This window comes from Calypte anna, chromosome Z (genome assembly GCF_003957555.1).
Source record: "Calypte anna isolate BGI_N300 chromosome Z, bCalAnn1_v1.p, whole genome shotgun sequence".
In the NCBI taxonomy this organism is placed as follows: domain Eukaryota; kingdom Metazoa; phylum Chordata; class Aves; order Apodiformes; family Trochilidae; genus Calypte; species Calypte anna.
Window position 1 is genome coordinate 20,140,516 of NC_044274.1, and position 15,021 is coordinate 20,155,536.

At 39.1% G+C, this 15,021-nt stretch overlaps 1 protein-coding gene across 4 annotated transcripts in view; it reads right to left on the reverse strand.

Annotated features, from left to right (window-relative positions):
• The window catches only part of PDE4D (phosphodiesterase 4D), a 273,758-nt gene that overhangs the window by 39,801 nt on the left and 218,936 nt on the right, over positions 1-15,021 (reverse strand). For all 4 annotated transcript variants that reach the window (XM_030466913.1, XM_030466916.1, XM_030466915.1 and 1 more), the window contains one exon: positions 6,653-6,765. In XM_030466913.1, the coding sequence (XP_030322773.1) occupies positions 6,653-6,765 (113 nt within the window). The remainder of the gene's footprint in view (positions 1-6,652; positions 6,766-15,021) is intronic.

Genomic DNA, 15,021 nt, shown 5'->3' on the forward strand with positions numbered 1-15,021 from the left:
ACTCATTATGCTTTCCAGTAGCCTGGAGTGCCACCTTTTTTATTAAGCAAGAAGTTATGAAGTACTCATCTCCATTAAGCCACTTCCAAGTAAAATCTTCTAAATAAATAAAAAAACCAAAACCCCCAAACAAAATAAACAGTTTGTGGGTTGGTTTGTTTTTTTTTTTTTAATGCAATGGAAAGGCACATTGAAGTTTGCATTTTAAATTCAATTAATTCAATTACTGGAAAAATGTCAATTTTCACATCTTCTTTTATGGTCATTGAAAGTAAAGTTATTTTTGCACATCAGGTCTCTGTTATTCACTTCACAACATTTTGCCTATATTATTCTGTGCCACTACACTAAAAGGAAATAATCTTCCATACTGTGGCATCTCCTATAGTCTAAGCAGCTACTAGATGGGCTGTTTGTGTTCTGGTATGGACCATTTACTTATATTTATGGAAAAAAATATGAAGTTATCAGTGATTAGAAAGTTATGCAATCCTAGAAGGAGCTAAAAAGCTGGAAAAAATGTTAAATCATAGGAACTCTCAGAGAGGCATTCCTTTTATGCAGTACTCACATCCAAGACTTTAAGCACCAGCAAGCGAGAGACACAGAAATCAATTATTTTTTCTAAAATTTAAAGTACAGACTGAATCTGTGGGATGAAGTGTTCCTTACTTATTTTGGAGCTTTTAAATTCCAGTGTTACTTGTATTGACCATTATGGGTCAACTCTATACTCCCTTCCACTAGTGCAGAACTGGGGAGTCTGTACAGCATACTTCTGTTTGAGAAGAACCCCCGTGAACAGTGGAAGGGGATCACCCACCACGACAGTAAAGATGTTTCCAAATCACAATTGACACACTGTGTGTCATGGCCCAAGGAGGTGAGTAGCTGCCCTCATGTACCCACACAAGAAGGGTCTGCTCACAACTGCACGGAAGATTCAGCCACTGCCAAACTGGCACCACTGCTCCATCCACTTGTTTGTGCAAAGATGGAAGTGTTCGTAAGTGATAAGGAAGAGCTGGTACAAGCCATCTGCATGGTGACAGCAAGTGTCACCCATTATCTTGCTGCAGCATGCTCTTGAACAATACAGCCAGCAAAGTGATATCTCTCTTACAAATATACCACTCGTAACAGTGGTTACCTCAGGGCAAGCTTGTTGTTCTCCAGGGGGAGGAATACACAGGACCAAGTAAGGTCATGCACAGTGAATTGCACTTGATCCCAGAGGCCTCAAAATTCCTTTAGTCTGGCTTCAGCATGGAAAAGGAAGAGTATGCCTGTGAAAATAGTAGTTCCCTGCCTCCACAGTTCTCTCTTCCTTTCCTCTGGTAATGAAGCACAACAGAACTAGGGAACATTCACAAATATACATTAATTCAAAACCAGCCTCACCACTTATCAGTATCCCTTTACTCTCTTTGCTCAAACTGAATCCTTAATGAATAAAAAATTTCCTGATGCTGCACTCAACAAGCTTTCAATTGCTAACAGCTGCCCTTTAATTATAGTCTTCAGCAGAAGCCGTACTCTAAATAGCTAACCAAATTCTCAGATTTTCTTACAGAGATCTAGGAAAATAACATCCTTTTGAACTATCATGACAGCCAGCCAAGTGCAATGGCATTGCCAGACATTATGTAAGAGGACTGTCTCTGTCTCTCACACACACACACACAAAAAAAAAAAAGCAAAAAACCCACATTAAGTTTCTCATCTGGATAACCAAGGTCTTTAAATCTAAGAAGCCAGAACAAAGATGCTGCCTGCTCTCAAACAATGCAGTCATGACAACAATAAATTTATTGTCTACTGTTAAGTTTAAAACACATATTTTTCATGTCCAATAGCTTAAACCCAAGAGAATGACTGGTGCTTAAATCCTCTTGATGGACACAAGAACATTATCGTGTCTCTTAATTTGAAACAGGTCATTAATAGGTGGCTATGACATAGAGGATACCATTTTACTCTGGCTGAACTTCCACATTACAGAGAAGTACTGCAAAAAAATTACACTCTTACGTCTGAAATGTTATTTCTGAATATAAAGTCCTAACTGCACAATGAGCCGGTCCCCAAGGCTGACAGCAGGAATTCAAAAAAGGCAGTGCTAAAAACTGTTGAAAGAAGACTGAGCCAGTGACATGAGCCGTATTTGCTACTTTCAGATTCAGCCTATTTGAGCTCCTACAAAATGCACCTCCACCAGAGCATGTAAGCTTTTCCATTGAATCAGACAAAGATAAAACAGATGAATGAACTAAATCCAGAGTTGGAGCCTGTAATCACCTCCATAAATTCCAGCCATGGGGGAAATCCAGAGAGCTGCTGTCAGCCTTCGGAAACACAATGCCACTTCTCCAGCCAGTGGCTGGTGCTTCTTAAGAGATGCTAAGAGGCAGGAGGTACTTCTGGCAGCTGCTGTTGCCCCAGCAAGGGTCACACTGGAATGTGGGCAGCAGGGCTCTACCCTGCCTATGGGAAAACCCAGCAGAGCTAAAACAACACTTCTTTTTGAAGCATACTAGGAAATGTATTGCTTGGTTCAAATATTGGACCACATATGAGTTTAGGCTCACTCTTTCCCCAGGTATTATGTTAGTCAGCTCCCTGTTGCCTGTGTGAGCCTTTTAGCATTGTAAATGAGGAAAGGAAAAATACTTCATGGCAGGAGAAAAATGTGACTATGAAGCAGGTCAAATTGGTAAGGGACTACAGGAAAGAATATAAAAGAAAAGTAACTCAACAGATTTCAAGTTGTCTTTTTTACCTGCAAGCATTAATTTTAGTTTATATTTTAGTTTATATTTTTTATATTTTCCAAACTCTTGTTAATTAACAAAGGAACAAGATTGCCAAGTGCTATCATCTTTCATAAATTTAAAATTGAAACGGAAGGAACATGAACTGAAACTTTTTCCACATATAACTTCAGGTACTCAGACACAAAGGCACACTAGGGATGTTTGCAAAATCATGATTCCAGATGTGAAAATACACTTTTGAATATCAGTTTCATTTTAAGTAATCCTCCAAGTTTGACTAATCTACAGTCAATGCCATGTAGCACAAAGTGATTGCTGCATCTTTCTTATTAGCATTCGTCTACTTATTCTCTTCAACAGAGTAACTATCAGATACACTATCAGAGATTTGCACTTGATACTGCATATTGGAACAAGATAGTTCCCTCAGAGAAGTTAAAATCTATTCATTTTTGCTTTAATCTTATGTGGAAGAAAAAGCAGAGTCACTTGTTCTAAAAAAAAGAGCAAATTTTGTATATATTATATATGTGTGTGTGTGTGTGTGTGTGTAAGATAAAAAAAAAGTTTTAAAAATATCCCTCTGCAAACTGGGTTTTTCAAGATCATTTGTTTGTACAAGTGCCTCAAAGTGCGCCTGTGTTGAAAGTTAGAAATCACAATCAGCAAGCCGGTACCCAAAAAACTCTATGTTTTTCAACACAAAAATTCACCACAATTCAATTTGTCTGAAATTCATACAGGTTAGCAACTCTGCAAAGCAGAACAGTTAAATACAGGCATCCAACTATGCCTTGGAATCCTATATTTCATGACCCAGTTTGGTAAACTATTTCCTGAAACAAATTTCTTTCTGCATCACACATAAAAAACCAACAGAACCACAATCTGCTGACATTAGCCTAATATTAAATGTACATGTTACAGAAAATCAGAGATAAGTCTCCAAAAATGACATTTTAGTTGACCAAGTTTAAGGTGCTTCTTACTTATTTTCTAGTTTCAGAGCCTTTCAAGACTTTACAGGGTTTCTATAGGAGTAGGAGCATGAGAGACCTCCTGTGATTTTAAAAACAGCTGGAATTCTCATTAGTATCCTATGCCAGAAGCTGGTAATTTAGGAAAACACCAAGTACTCTAAGTCCTTTCAAAATCGGATTTCTTTCTGAAATCAGTATATTACAGGATTCTCCTTTGGGTGCATTACAGATCTATCCATCAGTTATTTCATGTGCAAAGCCTCCAGGCACTGGGAAATCTTAACATAGGGATGGCTGGTAAATGGACATTATCTGGATATTACAGTCATCCTGGTGCAACTTTGGAGGCCAAGCATTACATCTGGCTCCCTACACGCTTTCCAAGTTTTTTTTCCAAGTTTTTGGGGTTATACTTTGGGGTATATATACCTCAATATGCCCCTGGGGGATTAGCTGGAGATCATAGAGAGCACCTCCTGCCTACTGCTTCAAGAAAATTTAAGTAGGGAAAAGAAGGATCTTTTCATCTGTCTTCGTCATCTTGATTTCAGTCATCCAAAAGTGTGAGCTTGCACAACACAGACTACTGATAACTGAGTACAAGAAGCATGTAAACAAAGTAAATATTCTTGGATTGAGATATTCTAATGTGAGACATCCACACAGTAAGGGGATTCCACACAAATATAATTGTCCCTTCTGACTGCCAACTAACCACAAAGACAAACGGACTGGAGATAAGACTCGCTCCCTGGCTGACTCTATGTGTTCAGGACATACAGTACTGCTTTCTGCTTGTAAGAGTTGGGGAAAAAACCCAACAATCAATCTTGCAGGAAACAGGGGAAGGGAAAGACAGAAACACAGTGAGAAACCATGTTCTGTATCAATAATGTCTCATTTCCTCATTTTCTCATCTGATTTTACAGGACTTTATTCTTGTGTACTCTTGGATATTAATGGCTGTGTCCTCAGCCTGGAGCACAGTATCTCTACTTCTGCATCTCTATAAAGTAAAATAATAATATAATTTACCTTTATGCCACACAAATACCACAGGTTGCAGTTACCTTACAATAGAGATGTGGTGTGCAAGGTCCATATTTGTTTTAATACTCAGGAATACAATTATTTTTTAAAACAATGTATTAGAATGCCTAAAATTAAAATCCTCCTGAACTAAATTTTCCCGCATTATTGTACAGGTTTGATGGTTTATATTCAAGATTGTTTACATTATGGTTAACAGTAATGACTTTTTATTGTTTGTTTAAAACAAGCAAGCAAAACAAACAAAGCTAAAACACTGAAAAATGTCACAGCTTTGTATACAAGGGGGTCAGATTTTCCTAAAAGACAGGGGGCGGGAGTTTACATTAAGAATTGAGTATTACCTGCCAACCAAACAGCAGCTATTCCTTCTCAATACAGTAATACCAGGTTCTTCCTAGATATTGTAGTACAAAACAGTAAATAGCTATAAAGTGCTTTAGATATGTTCATCTATATCTGATAGATTAAGCAGGCCGAAGCAATACATTACTGTAATATAAAAATTCCAGTTCTGATGTAAAGCTTGGCATCCTTATTGACTTGCATATTAACTATGACAACTAGGCTTACTGTATACACCACATCAACTCCTTGTCTTCATTATTTTATGTTGGAAACAACAAGAACAAAACTTTTTTCTGAATCCCTTTCACTTGAATAAATACATGTGAAAAATGTTAATCCTGACATCTATGGCAAACAATTCTTTAACTATTTCAAAGAAATACAAACAAAACATTGCATCAGATGCAGCACACTTGTGTTTACCTGAAGATGCAAAGGAGTTGTCGTGTTTCATTTTAAAAACAGATCTTTAGAAAAATCTGAATATACTTCACAGAACTTAAGATGCACACAATTGCTTCACAATTAGTTCTATCTTATCCTAAAAAGAGCTTGCTTTCATTGTTCATAAAACATGCCGCAAGTCCTATCAGGTTTAAGGAGGTAATAAATACATAACTAAAGAAAGTTCAGGATCATGTGAAGAAAGAGTGGCTGTAAAGACATCAAAAGTCACGGAACCAGCTGGTTCCATAAGCCTTACAGCAGGCTTTATAAGTTTTAACTCCAAAAATGTAGCTACATATTGTCTGCAAACCAAAATCACGAATATAAGTGTACTTATGGATGAAGCATATGGAAACTCTTCAAACTGCAAAACACACGCAGCACAGGTACCAGCACCGAGCCTCTGCTCACACGCATCCCCAGGGATGGAGTGAAGGGCACGCTCTGCCTCAGAGATAGGACTGGGGATCAAGGTGACTGTGGTGACAACACCTCGGTTCTGAGCGTGTTCTTCCATAACAAATCGCGTTGCAAGAGCCGTTAGCATCACTACTTACAAATTAAAAAGCGCCATCTGAATTTCCTCTGGCATCAAAGGATACCTTTTTCACCTTCTCAAGCTACTTTCTACACCATTTTCTGGGAGACACCCTCAGTTCGTAATGGAATGCTGTGAAAGGAGCAACTGAACGGATGATTTTCAGCAGCCCAAACTAGCTTGGCTTTGTTTCTTAACTAAGACACACCGAGAAAGATTGCAGCCTTCCAAGAACCTGCATCACTTCGACAACTTACTAGAAATTTAAGCAAACTGCCTACAAACCGCAACCAAAGCCTTCCAGGCACCCACGGGCGCGTAGGGAACCACTTCTCGCAGCAGGTTTCTCAGCCCCGGGCACCTTCCGCCACCAGACCCCTCCCGCCGACACCGGGCTGCGTGGCCGGGGGAACCCCCTGCCGCCTGCAGCTGCGGCCACTCCGCACCCTCCCCAGACCAAGGCGACCCCCGCACCCGCCCCCCGCGGTAGAAGAGACGATGCGGCGGGCTTCTACCTTGTTCGAAGCCATTTCGCTGACGGAGTGCCTGGTCTGCAGGGTCTCCAGCTGGTCCAGACACCAATCCAGTTCCTCCAGGGTCTCGCTGGCCAATTTTTGGTAGGCCTCCTCTGCGAAGAGACAGAGAAAGGCGTACTTAGTTCGCAAGCGTTTCACAGGACCAAAGACGAGCTCCAGCTGCTCCATCCTCCGCTGCCTGGTGCCCACACATGACTGCTGCTCCCTCATATTGCCAACCCGGGAGCGGGCAGAGCGGCTCTTCCCTCCGCGGAGCCCCACTCCTTTCGGAGCCAGCGGTGCGACAACCGACGGCACCAGCACAAACTTTCCACCGGCCTCCCTCGCCGCCCGCCTTTCCTGGCCTGGCCCGCCCACCCCGGAGCCGCAACCGTCCGCAGCACCACCCCCTCGAGGACGGCGGCGAGCTCCGCGGGCGCGCAGCATCTCCGCGGCGGCGGGAGACCGGGCCTGCACTGGGCGGGCGACTCAAGGCAGCGGATGAATCAACGCGGCACCCGAGTGAGGACAGCGCACTTCCTGTTTCGGAAGCTCGGGAGGCAACGGGGCTGAGGTTGGCCGCCCCTCCCGCCGGGGGTTTCACACACACGGGTCCGCTAGCAGTCCCGCAAAACCCGGCGCAGAGCAGCGGAAACCCTTCGTCAGTCCCCGTATTTTCTCACCTACCACGAGAACTAGCTGGTTAATGTTTATAAGGTGTGGGGAAGATGTAAAAACACGTGTAAGCGCTCGGAGTAAGGATGAACCGGCGAAGCAGCAGGTGTTAAAGATAGCTGCAGCAGTGTTTGCTCTAGCCGAAAAGAAAAGGAAAGGAAAGGAAAGGAAAGGAAAGGAAAGGAAAGGAAAGGAAAGGAAAGGAAAGGAAAGGAAAGGAAAGGAAAGGAAAGGGGAAAGGAAAGGGGAAAGGAAAGGGGAAAGGAAAGGGGAAAGGAAAGGGGAAAGGAAAGGGGAAAGGAAAGGGGAAAGGAAAGGGGAAAGGAGAAAGGAGAAAGGAGAAAGGGGAAAAGAGAAAGGGGAAAAGGGAAAAGGGGGGCCTTGCCTACAAAGCCTGGCTATTTTTTGCTCTGATGTATATCAGATGGGGAGAATGCTTCCCCACACTCAGCTGCACGAGTTTTATCCCAGGCACGCTGTCTTGCAAGCTGTGTATTCAAAACATGTTTGAAACTCCTGGCATTCATGCTTCCGGATCAGGTATGTGGGAACAGAACTCCAAGGTAGAGAAATGTTTGTTCAGTGGGCTTGTTATTGCCATCTACTACCTCTCCCTTGCCTTGTTTCACATCAAATTAACCTTATTTTAGGAATGTCAGACAAGCAAAAAATCAGGCAAACAAATTAACTAAAACTCTTAAATAAAACACCCCAGAATGGACTAGCTCAGTGCATGACTGTTCCACTAGTAGGATCCTAGATTTGTCTTTTACATTTCAGAGCAGACGATAAAAAACTTAGGGGGTTCTTCTTAGCTGTTAAACTTAGTATATGTGTGGCTATTGCAAAAACACTGTTTTGAATAATGTACATTCATATTTAGAGAACTGCAATTTGAGGAAAATAAACGTGGATTGAGATTAACTAGCAAAGCCACTTAAAAAAATCTCTGTCGTGCCTGCCTGTGTCACGAATTAACCTGCCACTTCAGCAAACACAACATTGATACTCAACAAGAAAACATCCCCACTGCAATGTAAACACCATCTTTCAGGTGTGTCATACTTACTATAAATGCTATCTGATCCAAAAATAATTCCCCAGGCAAATAAAGTCAAGATTTTCCAGCCTGTTTATGCATCAAAAGAGAATCTGTGACGTTCTGCAATACAGCAGACATCACAGCTCGCTAGTTCTTGAGCATGAGTGGTTTACTGACCTGACAGTGTAGATTTCATTAAGGTCAGTACTGAAAATAGAAATAATTTTGTTTATATGTTTGTAAGTGTTCTTTGTAAAGTGCTTTTGAAGAAGTAGGAATGTGGTTAATGTATGCATATTTATCTGACTACCTTGCACAATGATTTAATTGAGGATAAAATGCATAATGAATCGAAGTGAAAAGAATCTGTATGACATTATTCTGTTGCTAGCCCACTGCCTGCCCTTCAGCAGGCCTGGAAAATCAGATACTAGGAAACTTGTTTTTCTTCACAAATAAACATCATCCCTTCTAATACTTAACAGAGTAAAAGGGCAAGGTTTTTCCAAGAAGTATAACGATAAAATAAACTTAAGAGATACCCTATTTAGGTTAAAATAATAAAACAGTTCATTGTTTATTTGAAACTTTGTTTTTCTTGTTATTCATGTAGCAGTAATATGTATTACCAACAGCACCTTACATTCAGGAATCTATTATCTAACTTCCAAGTATGGCTCAAAGCACATTAGACTTCAGGAGCCTGTGGCTGCCATGGAGACCCAACTGACCACTCAGACTGAGTAACTTATGATGGCCCACAGCAGGTTTAAGACTTGCCAGACTCAGCACCTTCTGCCAGTTCTCAGCAGAGTGGTCACGCCATCCCTGATAGCTTAAATGGAAATAAAAGGGTTTTTAACTGGTGACAAAGTACCTATCAAACAAGCATGCCTCCTTTGTTTCCTTAGTACTGAATGGCCAAACAACCATAGGGAAGCTTTTTTCTGTACTGTACTGCAGCTCTAAATTTGGCCCACACTTTCGTTGTTACATCATGCGGTGGAAAATGTTGAAGTTAACAGCTTTTCAAGTATAACACCCTGTCACCACCAAGTTAAGAATAAAAAAATATCAGCCATGCAGCTTTGACAGCCTCACAACACTGTTTCTGACCTCTGTGTTACCTCTAAGGTAGGACCCTGTAATTATTCCTAGTTAGGACTGATCTACTAATTTGTGTTTTTTGATATAGACACATGATCAATCTTGCCACCTTCTCTGTTCCCCACCCCCCGAGAAAGGTTCTTTTTATATTGCAATAGGCTTTATATCTTATTAGGCTTTAATAGAGGGAAACAAATGCAGTTTAACACCAGCTGCTTCAAAAATTTTCATGTTGTATCATATACTCTATTACAAAAAGGGAAGTGATGGTAAATGTTCTCCTTACAGTTCACAGATTACTACTAACAAGTTCACCAAATGTAGTTTTCTATATGGTACCTAAAAAAACAAATGAAAAGAGGCAGAAAGAAAAAGCTTAGCCATAAGCATTAGGCACTTCATAACTATTTTTGTACAAAGGATGTTCTAATGTTTGGTTTTATAAAAGACTTAATACTCAGCATACTTGCTAACACATCAGAGGTAGCTGTAGTTCTACTCCAGTATTTGTTTGGGAACACTATCTGTTCAACATTTTCAATGGGGAAAACTATATGGCAGTAATTAGGACTGCTGTCCACTTAGCTTAAACAGTTCATTGTGATTCTCATATACACTGTCCTACTATTTCCAGAGAGAAAAAAAAACAAAAACAAACAAACAAAAGAAACCAAAACCAAAAAACACCCAAAAAACCCACCAAAAAAAAAAAAAAAAGAGCTGCTCCGAAAAAAAGTCCAACCAGCAACCCCACAGCCAAGGCCTTTGAGTACTATGTTGCCTTAAATGGGATTGTCTTGGAGGCAAAACAAGGTCACTGCCAAGTGATGCCATGATCCAGATAGGCTCAGCACTGTCTTTTTGGGGTGCAGGTAGCTGAAAGAAACTACAGAAACTTTGGGCTAGTCTAAATTAAGACAAGCTGAAGATCTGCTGCAAGACTCAGTCCCTGGACATCTTACCTGAATTTTCTTCCTGCTCTTCTACCTAATAAAAGCTTGCAGTTTGGAGCAACAGAGTACCTGGGCAAACAGGTTCCATTTCTCTTATCATAACGGCATGTCAAAAAATCTGTGTTTCAAGACAACAATTTTTCTGTAAATGAGGATGTTCATCCTTACAGTCTTAACTGATGGTCTGTATATTGAAGTGACTGACACTGCGGTCAATGTTAGCACCTTCTAATTAATATAGCCATAGGAACACTGATTTAGCATAGAAATAACATCTGTTCTTTTAGTCACCCATTTAACACCTGAAAAAAAAAATACTCATATTAATTTAAAGTCTTACTGAGAAAATCATAAATACTGAGACTTAAAAGGCTATTTTTGTGGAGTGTTCATATGTCTCTACTGCTGATAAAATGTAATTGTGAATGATATTTCTGTTGAACATCTAGAAATTTTTGGACATCCCTACACAATCACAAGTAAAAAAAAAATACTCTCAAGCAGATTTTGGAATAAGCATCTGGAAAGAAAACTCAGCTAGAGCTGATTTCTCAGAAATTGTTTTGATTGTGCCACTCTGAACATTCACTTTCTTCCATGCCAATAATCTCTCTGAGTTTCCACTCCAGTGAAGAGATATCCATTTGTACTGACAGCCTGATGCATAGACAGATTGTATCCAAATGACCAGGCTTAGTCTTTTTTCAGGGGTGGATGGGGATGTTGTGCTGTCTTCCTCTGTGGTTTTTTTGTTTGTTTAATATCTGATCTGCTTCTTGTAAAAAGATCTTGGAATGAAGTTACACATACTAATGTAAATTGTTCTAAAGTATAGAAGTATTTCTTTATCAAGTACTCGCAAATTCAACCTAAGAAATAGTCTCACAAAGACAGAGTAATACAGCAGACTACCAGAAAGGTATCTGTCTTTGAAACCATGCAGGAAAACACACATTGAGTACATACCACCTACTTAAATAATTTACTGCTTTAATGACAGAGCACATAAAAATGTGTGAATGTTCAAATCCACTCTTTGCTCTTATCAAATACGGCCAAATGAATATTCTGTTATCACACATCCCTACATGAGCCTGCTCCAAAAAAAAAAAGAGGAAAGCGCTTGATCCTCAAGTAGCCAAATGTGCTTTGCGTGCATCTTTATTGTTTATTATTCATGAACAAGCTGTATTTTTGAGAAAAGGTCTGCTTCTTTTTAAAATCTCATTTTTTCCCCAGCTTTACAAATATCTATTCAGAAATCCCTGCGCAATAAAATGAAGATATTTGTAAGTATCAGAAACTAACAAAGTCTGTTTTCCTAAGCATTTCTCTCTCTTGTTGATTTGATTTCCAAACTTTGTGACAACCAATGGCATAACTTGAGTTGACACTATATAAAAAAAATTATAAGCTCCAAAGTTTAAAAGAAGTTTCAGATGGTCTTTGTGAAAGAAACCACAACAGAATCCCTGGTGTGTGATAAAATGAGAAAGCCAAATGTAAGCTTTCCAAGAGCTGAGGCATTTGTATTAGCTCTTCAGCTAGATCCTCTGGTGTCTAACATGTAATGTGCTCAAAGAACAGTTGTTTTTTAAAAACACATTTTTAACAAAAGTTGCCCATTTTTACATAGTTTATATTTAATAAATATTTAATACATTTCATAAGGCACTACCTTACTGTCAGATTAGCTAACAGCTAAACACACAACTACATTCATCTTTATTCCTGGAACCAGCAGAAAGGGCATATTTACATGGTACAATTGGGCTACCTTTACCCTCTTTCTTACTCTAAGAACACAGGCAAATGATAAGCACTGTTAGCTTCAACATGTATTTAGTTTCTAATGCTTCTTTTCTCAGGGCTAGCAGCACACTCTATATCATGGGACTCTTATGCCCTGCTAATGATAATGGGAAAAAAAAAAAGTTCCTGTTTGAAAGGAAACTCTTGATGTATTATTCCCAATGAGTATGTGCTGAATCAGAACCTCACTCCGTAAAATCTACAGATCATTTACTGCATTTCCATGTACATGGAAAAAATTCCATGTTTATCTCTGACACTGCTGAATAAGTGAGTACTCATTTTTTGTCTAAAAATTATAAGACTAAGGAGGTGGATAATCTTAGCTTGGTTTTAATAATATCATTCTAACAGAACCTTTTAATTATCATAAATATTTTTATGATTTCTATGGGTTTAGTGTCATTGCTTATTAATATTTTCAAAACATTATTACAGTAGCACCTAAGAGCCCCATTATTAGATATCTTGAACTGATGGATGGTACAAATACATAATCAAAACAGTTGGTCTTCTCCCTAGTATTTCAAGCATAATCTCACTTCCTATTTATGATGGCTTTAAGATAATCCAGTTCCCATAGGTCAGACTTTGGCTTTTGCTAAGGAATATAAACACCACTTGGAAGTTCGGTACACCAGATTATTACTACATTTATGTCATCAATTAGAAACCTGTAGTTAAAGCTGAAGGAACTGTGTTAATCATACACAGTTTGTTACACTGGACAATGAGTCATTCATTATTTCTGCTACACTTTGGTGTCATCCTACCTCAGAAAATTATCCCAGATGCTATTAAGCTGACATTGTAAGTTTCCATCACTCTTTCTGTGGCTGTGAGAAGGTTTGTTTTGGATGACAGGTAGGCAATGGACAAGCGTCATCCAGCAAAACCACAAGACAGCTCAACCTGCTACTCCATGCGTCAAGTTGAAAACTCAACACTGTGTCAGTCTTTCCCTTGCAGAAAATTCCAGCTCTTTCACAATTTTCATTAAAAGTTCATTTCCCTAGAACCCACAGAAGGATTTTCCCCCCTCATATTTTCTTCTAGAAGCTCTGCACCAAACACTTGGAATCAATTTACATAGTGCCACACTGTTCCACAGTAACTAATGACCTGCCCCTTATTTTTAGGTAGATGAAATAGAAGAGATCAAAAGTAGAGAAAGAACAAAGAAGTTCTAGAGAGATCCATTCAGTAATAATTAATCCATTATGAATTCTCACATAATTTTTTTTTTTTTTAAGAAAGCTTATCCACATGTTTCTCCTTCCATGGATACAGGTCCAAATGAGAACCGAACTTATATCCTACTTGACAGAAGGGTTACATCAAGCTGGTTTGAAGTTGGGGATTGTTATGCTTTGTTTTTCTCCTGAATTGCAATAAAATAAAATCTTACCCTAAAATAGCCTGTTATGCAACTGTCCTGGAACAGAGAGGCTTCAGAATTTTGTACTAGTTTCCCACATCCTGTGTGTGAGTCCTGAATGCAGGGTTGTTAACTGGTTTTGAGTGAATCTGTTGATTATTTTTTTTCTGCTTGAGTTCTTCTGGTATGGATAAAGCATAAAAAAGGAAGCAAATGACCAGTATCTCTGTGTTTCACTTCCTTATTAATTAATTCAAAGTGGAGCAGCTCTAAGAGAAGATGCTGAGATGTACAGCATAAGTGTATTATTTGAGATCACTGCCTTTCCTCATTATCACGAGGATGGAGAGATACATGTATTACTGTTCTCGTAACACTAAGAATGTTCAGGAATTTCTCCCAGAGTCCACTTCAATGATACACAAAGAACTGTCTGGGTTTTGAAAATTACTCTTTCCTAGTGAAAATAAAACTAAGATTTCTGTAACTCTGAAGAAAATCACCTATATTTGATGCCAATTTGTCATTCTGAGATCTAAGCAGAGACAATTGCTGTAGGTTTCACAGTGGTACCTGGAGTTCATATGCAAATTTACCCTGAGAATGAAGGAGACTTAACAAGCTCACTAATGATCCCTAATCAGTGCTACAAAAGGAAAACTGGCACAGTAAAGAATCACAAACTTGTTTTTCAAAATGTTCCATTTCCAACCAGCAAGAATGAGCACTGTGGAATAAAGATCTGTGCTTTGTAACTCAAACATTAAAAGTATGTTGTTCATAATCATAGCACATGTAACTATACAAATAGATTATTTCAACATCTCAACAGGTTCTCTTCCTATTTTTTTTTTCCCCTGAAATACGAAGGGTTTTTTATAATCTCTTAGAGTTGTTTTTGTCCTTTCTATAAAACTTTCTCATCTACATGGATTTCAGAGGAAATACTGGGCCATACCTGAAGAATCAAAAGTAAGTATTTTTCACATCTTTCTTCTTTGTGCACAAATCTATATTGATGGACCCTATCACTCTGTCCCAGTTATCTTACACAAGAACTGTGCTATCTATTCTAGAATACAAACCAAGCAGAAATCCACCAAGCTATGTGCAAAACCATTGAAGTTCTGAAACTCAATGTCTGAATAAGAAGGCAGCAGTATTATAAGGCAGCAATAACTATAAGCATTTTTCCCATTAGGAATTTAGAGGATATTTTTTTTCTTTTTTTTTTTTTTTTCTGCATTTGCATAAAATTTATCAACATTTAATATAGCATATGTGACCTTAATTGAGACTATTTCTTGTCAAAAGTCAAAAAATAATTATTCAGGGTGGCTGCTCATTGCACAGGCCATGACGGTCTGGACTGCTGCACTGCCAACAGAACCTTGACAGCAGT